The sequence below is a fragment of the Polypterus senegalus genome, chromosome 4, assembly GCF_016835505.1.
Source record: "Polypterus senegalus isolate Bchr_013 chromosome 4, ASM1683550v1, whole genome shotgun sequence".
Taxonomy (NCBI): Eukaryota; Metazoa; Chordata; class Cladistia; order Polypteriformes; family Polypteridae; genus Polypterus; species Polypterus senegalus.
Genome location: NC_053157.1, coordinates 14,621,653 through 14,637,021, shown reverse-complemented (window position 1 = coordinate 14,637,021; position 15,369 = coordinate 14,621,653). Strand labels below are relative to the sequence as shown.

General features: G+C 39.3%; 1 protein-coding gene across 1 annotated transcript in view; it reads left to right on the top strand.

The window, feature by feature from the left end:
* The window catches only part of dchs2 (dachsous cadherin-related 2), a 128,179-nt gene extending 114,581 nt beyond the window's left edge, over positions 1-13,598 (top strand). The window contains exons 17-20 of the mRNA XM_039750280.1: positions 1,650-1,780; positions 4,421-4,707; positions 8,649-8,790; positions 10,849-13,598. Of these exons, the coding sequence (XP_039606214.1) occupies positions 1,650-1,780; positions 4,421-4,707; positions 8,649-8,790; positions 10,849-13,460 (3,172 nt within the window). The 3' untranslated portion in view covers positions 13,461-13,598. The remainder of the gene's footprint in view (positions 1-1,649; positions 1,781-4,420; positions 4,708-8,648; positions 8,791-10,848) is intronic.
* The last annotated feature ends 1,771 nt before the right edge of the window (positions 13,599-15,369 follow it).

The window sequence follows — 15,369 nt, the reverse complement described above, 5'->3', positions numbered from 1 at the left end:
ATTAATAACCCATATAAGATCAAAGAGTCAAGTAAGGGATAAAAACATGCAATAAATAATTAAATTAAAACAAGGTTAAAATCAAGGGCAAACATCCTGTTTTCTGTTTTAAAACCACGAGCCGTGGTGCTTCTCTCTAAAATCCAACATCTACTTGGATTACCCTTTATGGATTCCTGAGCACGAGTAGACGTCCGCCAACAGGCGCAGGCAACCCTTAAGCCAGCTCGGGTCCCTGCTGCCAATCCATCGGTGTTCGAAGGGCACCATGCCAAGCTTTGCTATTTGTTCTTCCCAAATGCTACAATCCTTTGGACATCTGTAGGAGCTTCCCAGAGCTGTTGGTCACTCCTGCTCTGACGAGTACTCAGCAGGAGTGTCCCTTCTGCCCCCATCTTGAGCGTTAGCTTATGGTGCTCACTTTCCTGTCCACCTGCTTCCCCTCTCATATTGCACTGGCTCCATCTTCCTTCTCCCCTTCTTTCCTTTCCATTCCTTTCCTTTCGTTTAAACTCCATGTCTTCCTTATCTTTATTTTTTGTCCCCTCTCTGCCATGCAGACTCCCTGTATAACCCTGATTGGGTTGCAAGTGCTATCCTCCAGCCACTCCAAGGTGTGATTGAGGAACCTGACTTACCCGGCCACATTCACATGTGAATATGCAAACAGCCAATCACCATACCTGCACCCATTTGGAGCCTGCATGCTCCAGGACTCGATTATTTATATAAGAATCTCACTTTGCCGTGGACCTCTTATCACATCGTGTTTCTGTGTAGTTTTTCAGCTACCTCTCTGAAATATTTAAAAAGTACAACTCGAGTTTAGTTCAATGCAGAACTTTTTACATATAAGGAAACCCTTATGACTTTTCCCTGTTTACAAGTATTTACTACATTCACCGGCCACTTTATTAGGTACACCTTGCTAGTACCAGGTTGGACCCCCTTCTGCCTTCAGAGCTGCTGTAATTCTTCATGGCATAGATTCAACAAGGTAATGGAAACATTCCTGAGGGCTTTTGGTTCATTTTGACATTGTCCAATTTTGATGAGCCTGTGCGAATTGTAGCCTTGGTTGCCTGTTCTTAGCTGACAGGAGTGGCACCTGGGGTGGTCTCCTGCTGCTGTAGCCCATCTGATTATTTGAGTTCCTGTTGCCTTTCTGTCATCTCAAACCAGTCGGGCCATTCTACTTTGACCTCTGATGTCAACAAGGCATTTTCGCCCAAACAACTGCCGTTTACAGGATATTTTACTTTTTTGGACCATTCTCTGTAATCCCAAGAGGTAGATGTGAGTGACAGTTCCAATAGATCAGCATGCCACATTTCAAGTCACTTAAATCACCTTTCTTCCCCATTCTGATGCTTGGTTTGAACTTCAACGGATCATCTTGACAATGTCTACATGCCAAAATGCATTGAGTTGCTACCATGTGATTGGCTGATTAGATATTTGTGTTAACAAGCAGTTTAACATGTGTACCTAATATTGTGACAAGTGAGTGTATATGAATGTCCTCCTTTGCTTTATAAATTCTTTTGAAAAATTATGAACTGTCCCTTTTTTTCCTTTACAGTAATTGCTTTACATGTTACTGACGTTATTAGATAAATAATTGCAGTGACTGTTGTTTTCATTTTCAGACTTGTTCTTCATGCTGTTGACAAGGGGAGCCCACAACTTACAGCTTCCACTACCATCATAATACAAGTTGTCGATATTAATGATAATGCCCCATCTATTCCTCCAATGGAGCCAGCAGAGGTGGTAGAAAGTAAGTAAGAGTATGTTGTTTTAATAAGTGATTATCTAAATAAGGTTGTATCAAAACTTTAGAATATGATGCAGCATTTCTGGAGCATTTCTATGCTGTTTAGTTGGGTGGCAGTGGCCGGAACATTACCTCCCTCGGGATGCTAGATGGCAGACCCCCTAAGTTGCAACTGTATCTCAGACTTCCACGGGGCTTCATGGGAGTTAGAGTTTGGTGCAGCCTTGTTGGGATCCGGGGGCACCACAACTGCTGCTGAGCCCTTGAGATCATCTGTTCCGCCACACCCAGAAGTGCTGCCTTAATTACGTCATCAGACACCTGAAGCACTTCCGGGTGCCTTATATAAGGAGTCAGCAGACACCACTCAGAGAGCCAGAGTTGGGAGGAGGAGGACGAAGCTTACCGAAGAAGAGTGGAGGAGAAAGAGAGAAAAGGAATGAGAGAGAAAGAAAAAGAGTAAAGAGTGTGTTTGGGCTGTTGGGGACACTGTAAATAGAAATAAATCGTGTGCTTCTTGTACTTGGGCCTCTAGCGTCTGTCTGTGTCGGGTTAATGTGTTATAGCGCCATCTATCAGCCACAATACCAAAAAGTCATGTCTATTTAATATTTTAATATTGAGGATTTTTATTGTCTTAATATTTTTAAACTAAACTTTATGGAACGGTGTCAGCTTTACTGCACCTGAAAACAGAAGTCTAAACTTGAGGAGGTAGAAGGCCTACCTGTATATTTTAATAGTGTATACCCTGCCTAAATTAAGTTTCAGCACTGAGCAATAAAGGCAAGTCTGCTCATTGCTGAATCTATGGACATCATCCTTGCAGTTAGATGTATCCAAGGGCAGAGATGAATGCTTTCTCCAAAGTGTCTTGGAAGGTAGGAAGTTCAAGGAGCTTTAAAGTCAGTCAGTGATTTTCTAACCTTGTTAGTCCCTGAAGAGGGTCACAGTGGTGTGCTGAAGCCTATGTCAGCTAGAATAAGGTGCAAGGAAGGAAACAAACCTTGGACAGAACACCAGTCTATCGCAGGTCATACATACACCAACCGCACACTAGGGCCAATTTAAAATCGCCACGTCACCTAACCTGCATGTCTTTGGATTGTAGGAGGAAACTCCCACAGACACGGGGAAAACATACAAACTCCACTCTGGGAGGATCCGGGACACAAAACCTGGCCTTTTTATTGCACTGCACCACCATGCCACCCGAGCTTGAAAATATACCACTAAAACCACACATAGGAAAAACATTCTGTTAGCAGGGTCACTTATTATACAGATTGGCATGCAAATCTATGCCAGCAAAATGAAGCCTTTGGGGGCCCCTTTCACACATGCAAGTTATCTCTGGAATTTACTGTTCATCTGTCAGGTCGAGGGCATGTGTGAACATAAGTTAAGAATCATGAGAAAATCAGCCTGGCAATTTCCCAGGTGAAGACCAAATATTATTTCTGGGTTCAATGTATATATGAACTAAGTGAGGAAACAGCTTGAACAAACCATAAAAAAACACCACAACATCATCTTTGGCACACTGACATTCATGTGAATGAACCGGTCACAACAGACTTGAGTAAATAACTTAATCATTTAACTAAATTTAGTTTCATTTATAAAGTTAGGTATTTGAAAAATGTCTGCAAATTGGATAGATTCTTTAGTACAGAAGCTTCATTATATGCATGCCAAGGGGAAATTTGGTGTATTCTGTTACCATCAAACACATCTGTGTTACATTCACTTTAGCGCCAATGTTGTCCAACAGCGTAGGGAGCTGCTGGTGCAAAACGAGCTTTGTTATGTAAAAACATGGTAGCACACAGTTTTGGATTCTAGCACCTTTGTATTATAGTAGGTTTTACTTTTTTTCTATTTCTTAATTATATTACTGTTTATGTAACATTATTTATGTTACATATTCATTTTGTGCCTTGTGCAGAATTATAAATAAAAAGAAAAGTGCAACACTTGAACACTGAGGCAAACAAACACATTTACACAAAAAAAAAAACTGCAATTGATGGTTGCAGGCCAATTGAGCACCGTTCAGAACTGGGACACGTTCATGCATACAGCCACTGATACTGAATCAGTAAAGAGTCATTAAATGTGTAACATGCACATCTTTAAACTATTGGGGAGACCAGAGTCTCTAATAGACCCAGAGAGGATGAGGATGAAAGGTTTGTAGTGACTCAGCTGGGAACTAAATTTGCATCCCTAGAGCTATGTGGCTATAGGTCTGCTGTACCTGTATAGTAACATTGGCAGATTTTGATACGTAATATGAAGTCGTGAATAGGCAAATAAAAGGCTTTGTGTCTCATACCACACAACTTTAAATGAAGTGTCTGTCCATTCATTCGTTGCGACTGGTTTGTCTAGTGTTGCAGATTTAAGAACGTATCGCATTTGCCTCAGGTGCAAGGCACAAACCAATCCTAGTTAGGGTGCAAGTCCACCTCAGATAGCCAAACACACACCAGAAGTATTTATGGTCACCAATCATTCTGTAATGCAGATATGTGATATGGCCTGCTCAGACCAGCTAAGTTTGTTGATGCCATGACCCTCATCGGGAGTAGTAGAAGAAAAATGGTGATTGTTGATGATGTCTCTTTGTTTTTCTCTTAGATCTTCCAGCAGGATATTTTGTTACCAAAGTATCAGCTAATGATGTTGATCTTACACCATGTTTGACATACAGTTTGACAAAGCATGGAAATCCTGGAAATAAATTTGTGATTGATCGTTATACTGGTGTAATCTCATTGGCTGAGGCCTTGGACTATGAAGAAAACAGCCATTACACCGTGCAAATTGTGGTTTCAGACTCTATACATGAAACACAAGCTGAACTGATAGTTCTTGTGCTTGATGTGAATGATAACCCTCCTATTTTCACACAAAATGTGTATCAGGTAAGAATTTTTAAAACAATAACACAATTTTTTCATGCAAATTAGAGATAATGCAGCAACAATGGTTGACCTTGTTGGTTTTGTAATATTGATTCTGATTTTTATTTATGCTTCTACTCCCCTTGTACCCTTATTCTTCTAAAACAGTAAAATATATCTAGATGTTAAAAAAAATCAAACTTTCTTTAGGCTTTTAAACATATGGACATTTTTTCCTTCATATTTATGGAGATTATATATAATTGTAGAATACATAAAGTGCAAGTTACTAGTTTTTGTCACATTGATTGAAATTCCTTCTTTTCACATTGAGAGATTTACAACATTTGTTCTACCATAATGACTAGAAAGTGTAACTGTGTCTTTGTGTGTCACTGATGTGTTTTGCTTTATAGTGTGCTTGGCTCTATTTTAAAACATCTAGCTGCTAAGGAAATGATGCCTGAAGCCCCAGTTACTTGTCTTCTTCCTTGTAAGCCAGTAAATTCTATAAAGTCACCAGCTTGTCCAGGGAACAATCTTTTTACTTCATTTATTTTAGTATTGCTGATACTTTTATAGGGAATATTGAGCATAAATTTTAATTCTTCTTTTTCCTATTGCTCTTCCTCTTCATCTTTTCCTACTTCTGTGTGAGGTTGATGTACTTGATCATCCTTCACCATACAGCTCGGTCCTGTACCTCCTCACCAGTCAGACTCTTTTCCTTCAGATCTTCTGTTACTTTATCCATCCACCTCCACTTTGGCTTTCCCTGTTTTCTCTTTCCCTGGACTTCCATTCCCATTACTCTTTTGCCCACATATTCATTGTCTCTTCTCATCACATGTCCATACAACTTCAACCTCCTTTCCTGTCTAGATATCTTTCCCACTTTTATTGTACCTCTGATTGTCTCATTTCTTATTCTGTCCTTCTTTGTAACTCCACACATCCATCTCAGCGTTCTCATTTCTGCCACATCTAACTTATTCTCCTGCGCTTTTACTGCCCATGTCTCAGCTCCATACATCATTTCTGCACTCTGTGCGTTATCTCTGCATCTAGTTGTCCATCTCAGACTACCACTGGTGCTAGATATTCAAACTTCTGCACTCTTTTCAGTAAGTAGCTCTCCCTGCAGGCTAAGTTCTGAATTCTGATCATCATTAAATCTCACATATTTGATCTTCTTCCCATTTATCTTCAATCCGCTATCTTCCAAAGCTCTTCTCCATTCTTCCAATTTCCTCTTCACTCCCTCTTTTCTTGTGCTACACAACACAATTCGTCAGCACAAAGCCTGCTCCAGGATGGTTGGTCTTTTATCCCAGGACTCAACACGTCCCTAACCAGATCAAGGAGGCAAGAACTTCAAGAAGATCCCTTTTGCAGACCTCTTCTAGCTGGGATCTTTTCCCCAATACTCCCTCAAACATATCCTGGACAATCCTCACATACTTCTCTGGTCCTCCTTTCTCTCTCATATATCCCGAGACCACAATGCAAAGACTGCATCAGTTGTTCTTCTCCCCGGCATAAAACCAAAATGCTCCTCCCCTGTGGTGGTCTCTTCAGTATAACTTATTTCTTCTTGTATTCTTTTTCAATCAGTCATTTTGTACTTTAATATGTTTCCATTCATGGGGCAACATTCACAAGGAGCTTTTCATTACAAACAACTGAATGATTCAAAGTAACAAGATAAAATGCAAGATCATTCAATACAAAAGAAATTGATGAGTGCACACAAGTAAACATGAACTGATCATCCATGCAAATAGATTTACAGTTTGTGATTAGAAAATAGTTACAGGTGTAGCTGTTTAAAGTGTACTAAAAAATGAGTTTTTCAGCAAAATTTAAATATATAATTAGAATGAAAGTTTCAGTCAGATAAAGCCACAAAGCTTAATGAATATGAGTCTTGGAAAAGTGACAAGACCACACTTAGAAGATCTCAGGTTTCTATTGCCTGTTTATGAGGTAAGTAATAACCATAAGTAATGTTCATTGTATAATTAATTAGTTTTGTGTTGTCAGAAAAAGTTGGGACAGTATAAAAAGTGCAAATAAAAAAAAAACTGATTCTTAAATGTACTTTGACTTGTATTTCATTACAGACAATATGAACCCAAGATATTTCATGTTTTGTCTGGTCAACTTCATTTCATTTATTAAAATAGACATCCATTCCTGCATTTCAAGCCTGCAACACACTGCAAAAAAGTTGGGACAGTAAAGCATTTAGCACTTTGTAATGTCGCCATTTCTTCTCACATCTCTTAAAAGACATTTTGGCCCTGAGGACACCAAGCGGTGAAGCGATTCAGGTGTTATTTTGTCCCATTCTTTCTACAAACACATCTTAAGGTGGGCAACAGTATGCGGTTGTCATTGAAGCATTTTTCATTTCTGAATTCTCCACACACTCTCTATTGGGGATAGGTGAGGACTACAGGCAGGCCAGTCGAGTACCCAGACCCTCTCCTTCCGCAGCCATGCCTTTGTCACATGTGCAGAATGTGGTTTTGCCCCTGCAGATTTTGTTTTTCTATCCTGCCTGGCCATCGGACCATACTTTTATTCTAAGTTAATTAGTTTTGCCTTATTTTATTTTTATAAATTTTTCTTCATCCTGTAAAGCACTTTGAGGTACATCATTTGTATGAAAACGTGCTATAGAAAGAAGTGTTGTTGTTGTTTTGCATTGTCTTGTTGGAAAATGCATGAACATCCCTGGTAAAGATGTCATCTTGAAGGCAGTATATGTAGCTCTAAAATCCCAATGTACTTTTTAACATTAATGTTGCTGTCACTTAAGCATAAATGACATTTGCCAAGGGCACTAACACAACCTCAAACCATGACAGACCCTGCAGGTTTTTCGATTTGTTTTTGATAACAGTCTGGATCGTCCCTTTCATCTTTGGTCCAGAGCACACTGCATCTGTTTCTTCCAAAATTGATCTGGAATACTGATTCACCTGACCACAATACACGCTTCCACTGTGTGATAGTCAATCCCAGCTGCCTTCCGGGCCCTTAGAAGTCAATGCTGCTTCTGAACATGGTTAACCTAAGGCATTCTTTTTTGCCCATTAAAGTTTGAAGTGGCATTTTTGACTGTAACTCCATATTGTAGTACTTGGCAAAGGTTTGCCAAAGTAATCCTCCACCCATGCAGTGATATCAGCCATTAATGAGTAACGCTTCTTGATGCAGTGCCTGCCCTCTGAGGGGTCGGAGACCACGGGTGTACAGCTTAGGCTTGCGCCTTTGCCCTTTACACACTGAAATTCCTCGAGATTCCTTGGAATTCTTTCATGATATTATGCACTGCAGAGGGAGAAATATGCAAATCCCTTGTTTTGAAACAGTTCAGTCATTTAATCACACATTTATTGACAAATTCTTCTGCCCATCTTCACTCCTCAAAGACTCAGCCTTTCATGGATATCAAAACCCCAGTGTGAAAACACATCGTTCTTTCATTATTTTACCTCACTTTTGACGCTAATTTGCCCACTTCCCAACATTTTTTGGAATGTGTAGCAGGCCTGAAATGCAGAAACGGATGTCTGTTAACAAATGAAATTTAGTTGACCAGACAGAACATGACATTTCTTAAATTCATACTGTCTGCATTGAAATAAAACTCAATGTGAACTTAAGAATCACTGTGACTTTTTTTTTTTTTTGCATTTTCCATACCTTCCCATCTTTTTCTGATTTGGGGTTGTAGATCTGGAAATGAGTAAAAGACCTTTGAAGATAATACACTATCAGAGAGGAAGTCAAACAAGCAGTGAGCAGGAGCAATTCGGACTTCTCTTGTGTTGATGCTTCATGCAGGGCCATTGAAAAGTGGAAGCTATAATTCTGTCGTTATTCCATAAGTGATCAAAAAGTATCCTGAATACTTTAGGAATATTTTTTCAAATATTTTTCACATTCTGCAGATTGCATTGCCTGAAGATACTCCTGTGGACTCCTATGTTCTCACAGTGTCAGCTATTGATAGAGATTCAGGGCTTAATGCTGAAATATCTTTCCGGCTTTATTCATCTCCATTTAAAGGATTTTACATCAGCTCTGAAAATGGTAAGTGTATATATAATAAGCAGGGCGAACAAATTTGTTTTGTTTTTACCTAGAAACTAAACTTATTGTAAAATGTTGGGGTAAATTAAAGGCAAACCCCATATAATTGATGGAAAAAAACAACAAAATGTCAGAGAAGTCTTTTCAAACTGAATTGACTGACTGACTCAAAATGGCGGCAAAGCCCCTTAAGAGGAAGCCGTATCGCTGCCCTATCTGTGCTGTCAGTATGATGTACATGTACGTGCATATGCAGATTATTTACTGCTTCTGTCCCACACTTCTTACTTTATGACATAAGCCCTCTTCCGATTTGCATTGCATATGTACTCTCTGCTCATTTTCAATATGTACTGCCATTTACGACACATGTCACTTGCCACTGTCGCCTGATTTTAATTTAGCTTGCAGATCATTTTCGTATTGCTATTTATCACTTTCTACAAGTGGTCTTGTCACTTCTTACTGGAATAGATTTTGAATTTTATAACATCTTGAAAGAATATTTTTCACCTGTAATATGTAACTTCAGTCAAAGGAGGAGGGAACAAAGTGAAATGTGATGTGTTTATGTGAACTTTTCCTTTCTTATTTTTTTATCTTCATTAAGTGCATGTTCGGTGTATCAAATCAGCTCGGTTATGACATCACAAATACCGTAAATTGTTTATGAATGCATGAAACAGATCGGGCAGCACAGTAAAGTGTTTGATGAAGTAGGCTTACAATACACATGTGTGCACAGACCAGGTAGTGACAAGCTAGACCGGAAGAGAGGGGGCCAGGAAACTGTGATCCAGAAATAACGTCACTGGGACTGCCAGTCATCTGATCTGTAGGGGAGAAAAGAGCAAAAGCAACCCTCGACTTGGGGTTGAATTACCATTAGATAAATCTTCAGGTTGTCTCCCAAGCACATATGTGTGAAAATATATATAGTATCTAGATGTGACAAAGTTCATTTGCAGCCACACTATCAGCTCTAAATGTTCTCTCAGCATTTATGCAAACCAGCATGGAATCTAGTATTGATAATAAGAGTAACATTTAATTAGCGTTTCTGTACATATTATTGTTTTGTGACTGATGATGGTAGTAATAATCCTGTGTTTCCTTGTGAATCCAATCTGTATCTGGGTAAAACTTTCCTGAAGTTAGAATGGGTAAAATACTGTACAAACAATGACAGTAACTTAACAGTTTTAGTAATTTGTAGGTTAAAAAGCACACATTGTGTAAAAAAATCTTCTACCAATAAAAAGTCAGTTAAGACTCTAGTTTAAATCATATTCAAATCTATGCCACATTTTCAAAAGTGGTTATGGATAGGGCTGGGTTAGGGTTCATTGTTAAAATCGTTCATTATGTAGTCATAGTCTAAGGCCAGCAATCAAAGCTGCAGTGCTGTAAATGAATAATGGCTGCCTTGACTGGTATTTACATTCATGTTTTAATTTTAGCAAAGATGGTTGAGTGATATTCTCAGTAATGTACCTAAAGTAAGAAGGAGCTTTGGAATGGGTAGTCTTTTTTACCTACAAAGCAAGGAAAACTTTTTATTTCCATACAAATATTCGTTTCTCATATTTTCTGAAATTTCAAATTGGTCAAGTTTGGGTTAGGATTGATTGTTCACTTTTTGAGACTTTCGAATTTTTATACTCCCATTATCTCTAACCTGCTCTGCATGTGTATCGCACCAACATTTTTGAATTCTTTACAATGTTCTACTTTGTCATCTACTCTTTGACTTTTATTTCCAGCCCCGGGCATGGTTAAATCTCTTGGCACAAAGTGTCGTCTTGCGGGACATGAAAGTGTCTCTCTGAAAAAGTCATGTCTCAGGCTAAAAAGTCTCATCTCGTCCTAGGATTTTTTTATTATAATAGAGAGAAATTGATGACGTTGACCCTTCCAAAAAGGATGTTTAATGCTTCTTTCTACTAGAAAAACAAAGTGCTGGCAACATCCAGTCAGTGTTGGGATTAACAGAATGGTTTGAAATTCTTCTTCCACCTCATACAACTAATCTGTTGCTATTGTTTTTATTTTTTGCAGGTTCTATATACACCAGTAAACCTCTGCGGTACTTAACAGACAGCACCACGGTTGTGCTCATAGTGGAAGCCCAAGATGGGGGTGATCCAGTTTTAACAGCTGTAACGTCTGTGGAAATACATATACAAGATGTGAATGATCACATACCCCATTTTATGCAGGCTGCATACCAGATAAATATCCCAGAAGATGCTAAAATTGGAGACACGTTCCTTTACGTAACAGCCCTGGACCACGACCTGTCCCTTCAAAATTCTTACCTTGACTACAGTATTATAAGTGGAAATGAACAGGGAACATTTTGCCTTGAGACCAGTGTGATTCCAACTGACAGCCATTATAAAATCATTGGCAATCTTTTAATGTGCAAGCCACTGGACCGTGAAAAATCAAAAAGTTATAATCTGGTAGTCCTGGCCTCAGATCGAGGAACACCTCAGCTAAATGCTTCTGCGGTTGTGTCAGTATCAGTTTTGGACAGTAATGATAATCCCCCAGTCTTCAGCACTTCTGAGTACTTCATGGAGATCAGTGAAAGTGCTGCAGTTGGAAGCAAGCTAGGTCAGGTTTCAGCTCATGATGCTGATGAAGGTGTAAATGCAGAAATAAGCTATCTGATTGTTTCCGGGAATGACAGGGGTCACTTTAGAGTGGATTACAGAACTGGAAGTGTTGAACTGAACCATAGTTTGGATTATGAAGATAACAGTAGGTTTACTCTAACTGTCCAGGCTACTGACAATAGTACGAAAGGAAAATCACATACTGCTTTTGCACTGGTCTTTGTGAATGTGCTAGATGAAAATGATAACGCTCCATACTTTGGATTTCCAACTCTCAATTGTACCATCTTAGAAAACCTACCTGCCTCTACTCCAATATGCTCACTCCATGCATTGGATCGTGATTCTGGCCCATATGGGCATCTAACATATTCCTTGTTGTCCTCCTGTTCTGCAGATTATAGCATCTCAAGCAAAAATCTGTTTTTTTCTGTAGATGCAATAAGTGGTGACATTCATTCTATGAAAACTCTTGATTATGAACAAGAAAGCCAGTACTGCTTTGTTGCCCGAGCCAAAGATAAGGGAAATAAAACAGCAACAGTTCAAGTCCTTGTAGATGTTGAAAGTGTTGATGAGTTCAGTCCCGTCTTCCTTCAAGAGTCGTACTATTTTGTACTGCCTGAAAACTGTGAAGTGGGACAAAATATTGGTCATGTGTCAGCAGTAGATAAGGATGGTGGGATAGATGGCGTGGTACTGTACTCACTGGTCTCACCATCTCACTTTTTTTCAATAAATCAAACCAATGGAACCATTTACTTGTCTGCTACAGTGTACAGAATGAAAGGCAGCGCTAGGAAGAGTGAAGACCTTATAGAGTTCTTTGTGAAGGCAAGTAGCCCTAAGCTGGACTCAAGATCTACCAGTTGCTTAGTAGTTGTGAACATCTCAAGCTCTGCTCAAACATTTTCATGGCTTCAAATAAGTAACCCAACTATCAACATCACTGTATCTGTTGGTGCCTTTTTACTCCTAGCCATGAGTACTGTGATACTCATTCTAAGGCATAGAAGGAGGAGAGGGGCGGCAAGAAAGGACTGTTTTGATTACGCGCCACCAACATTAAATAACAGCATTTCAGATAATTTGGAGAAAACCAATAATCACGTTCAGAGACAAATTAATCTTGAAGATTTCAAAACCCAGATGGACATCAAAGATAATAAAGAGATGACACATCCCAGTAGACATTCTGCATCAAGTGGACATGGATCTGCAGAAGGAGACAATGCTGAAGATGAAGAGATTAAGATGATCAATGAGCATCCGTGCCGGAAGGAGTCAGGATCCGCACTCAGTGAAAGAGAATCCAGAGTGCCAGACTCTGGGATCCCCCAAGATTCTGATCAGTTTTCCTGCCAGTCAGAGGAAGGTGATCTAGACATTCCCATCCCTGAAGATATTGCAGAAATGACTAAGAATATTCACATATTTAATGAAGACAGAGGAAAGTATTCCAATCAGAACTATCCTGTTAATAATAATACATGTAAAAGAATTCCCAGTGTAAATATTAAAAGCAAACCTTACACCCCAGACAATAAGAATGTCTTTCAAACAAATGTACAAAGTTCTGTGGGGGATTCCCTTGCTTCACTAAGCAGTGCCGATGAAGAATTTGGTGGCAGTTACAGTTGGGATTACTTGCTAAATTGGGAGCCCAAGTTTCAGCCTCTTGCCAGCGTGTTCAGTGACATTGCCAAGCTCCAAGATGAAACTTTGCAAAAACGAAACACAGCAGAAGAAACCAAGGGATTAATTTACCCTCCTCCATTAATTACTTCAGTGGCCCAGCCAGGAATTAGGACAGTTCCACCACGGCTTCCCACATTCATGAGTAGAACGGCCTTTCCCAAATATGCCCATTCTCCACTTTCTGAGAATTTAGGACTCATGGCTTCTGTAATGACACCAAGTTTTTCTCCTTCCTTGTCATTGCTTACTGCAAAAACACCCTCATCCTCTCCAGTCGTGTCAGAGGTTGGACATCCTGGACCATCGAAAGCTGTGCTACAGTCAATGAGGAGAGATGAGATGCACGTATAGCTTACAGCACTTTAGTTTTAATGTTATATTTCACAGTTCTTGAAATGGTTTATTACATCCCCTTCTCATTTGTGGCCCACGTTAGGCCTTTTTTTGTAATATATGTATAAATTATTTTTTTCAGTGTTGGAAAAACTAATAAATAATTTGGTTAATAAGTTGTATTTTAATTTGTTTCTTACACATCAAGAAAAAAAAATTTGGATATTTACAGCTCACGGCTTTTCCTATGCATGATAAAGAGTACTAAAATGAAACTCTCTTATAATAACACAGACGCATGGAATGAGTGACCAAGTAGTGTGATAGACAGGAGGACCTTACAGATGTTCAAAACTCGACTTGATGTTATTTAGGAGAATTAAGTAGATGGGACTGGTGAGCTCTGTTGGGCTGAATGGCCTGTTCACGTCTAAACCTTTCTAATGTTCTAAATGTTTTAATGTATTAATATGTAATTAATATATATATAGTGGCCTCTAGAGGACTCTCCAGCTGCCCCAACCTGACACAGACAGACACAGGAGGCACAACATAAAGCACACAGGACTTTTGATTTTTCTCGTGGGAAACGCCTTCCCCCGTTTCCCACAAGCCAAGCAGAGTCCCCAAGCACAGTACAGCCAAACACACATTTCTTCTCTTCATCATCTTCTTCTATCTGTTTTCTCCTCCACTTCTCCAGGCAAGCTTTGTCTCCATCCACCTGATTCTGGCTCCCAGAATAGTGTCAGCTGGCCCCTTTTATAATGTACCCGGAAGTGCTCCATGTGCCTGTTGACGCATTTCTGCCAACGCTTTCGGGTGTGGCGGAAGGACTGTCGAGAAGGACTCAGCAGCAGCTGTAGCACCCCCTGGCAGCACCCATGGATCTGAACAGGGCTGTATTCAACTCCATTTCCCATGGAGCCCTGTGGGAGTCCAAGACACCGCTGCCACCTAGCGCTTCAGGGGAGGCAATGTTCTGGCCACACTTTCTCCCCTGGTCCTTCCAGCATGGAGGCTTTCCAGCCAAATAAGGGTCCCGGCCATCTACCACAGTATATACAGTATATATAGATATATATATATATATATTTATTTATATATATATATATACACTAGGCGCATTACCCTCTTTGCGGTTCTGATACTCACATATGGGGATGCAGATGTACAATTTAAACAGATTATTATTTTAATGGGAATTCTTACATATGCATAATAGAACTAATTGTTTTACATTAAAGCGAGTAATTAACCATAGTAAAAATAGTAAAACGTAATAAATTGAAAGAAAATTATGTTTCCTGTTGCGTCCTATTCATTGTGTAGTACGATTTCATTCTGTTTGGCTTTGAAATGAACACACAAATACTTTAGAAACTTTTACTATAAAACTTCAGTAAAAGCAATCTTTTGAATTAAAGTTTTGTCAATATCGCATTGAATTTTGATTTCATGATTGGACTTTCATGTGACAACGCAACGTATAACTGCACGTGATTGAATTTCGTTTCTTTCTCTCTATTAGATTTTTGAACGTTTGGTTCTGAGATTTGTTAATTGTCTTTGCAAAAGCTATTCTAACGGGAAACTGTAAATGTTTTAATGCAAATGGCGTATCAAGATCTCCTTTGGTGTTTAGTGTTATCTGTGGAAGATGTACTATATTACCTTTCTTGGATACATCCTTCTTTCTACAATAATTTGGAAGTGGAAGGCCGGATGGTGTTAACGGTTGTAGATATTCTACGTGATGTTTTCATCATCCGCACCATCACCATCAACTGTTTTAGCAGAGTCTATTGATACGCATTTAACCAATTTGCCGTGTAACCGATCGACAATTTTCACGTTAATTTGTTTGACTTCATCGTTTCTCGCTGCTAGGATTGCCAGTGTACTCTTTTTTTTGTTGATAACCCTT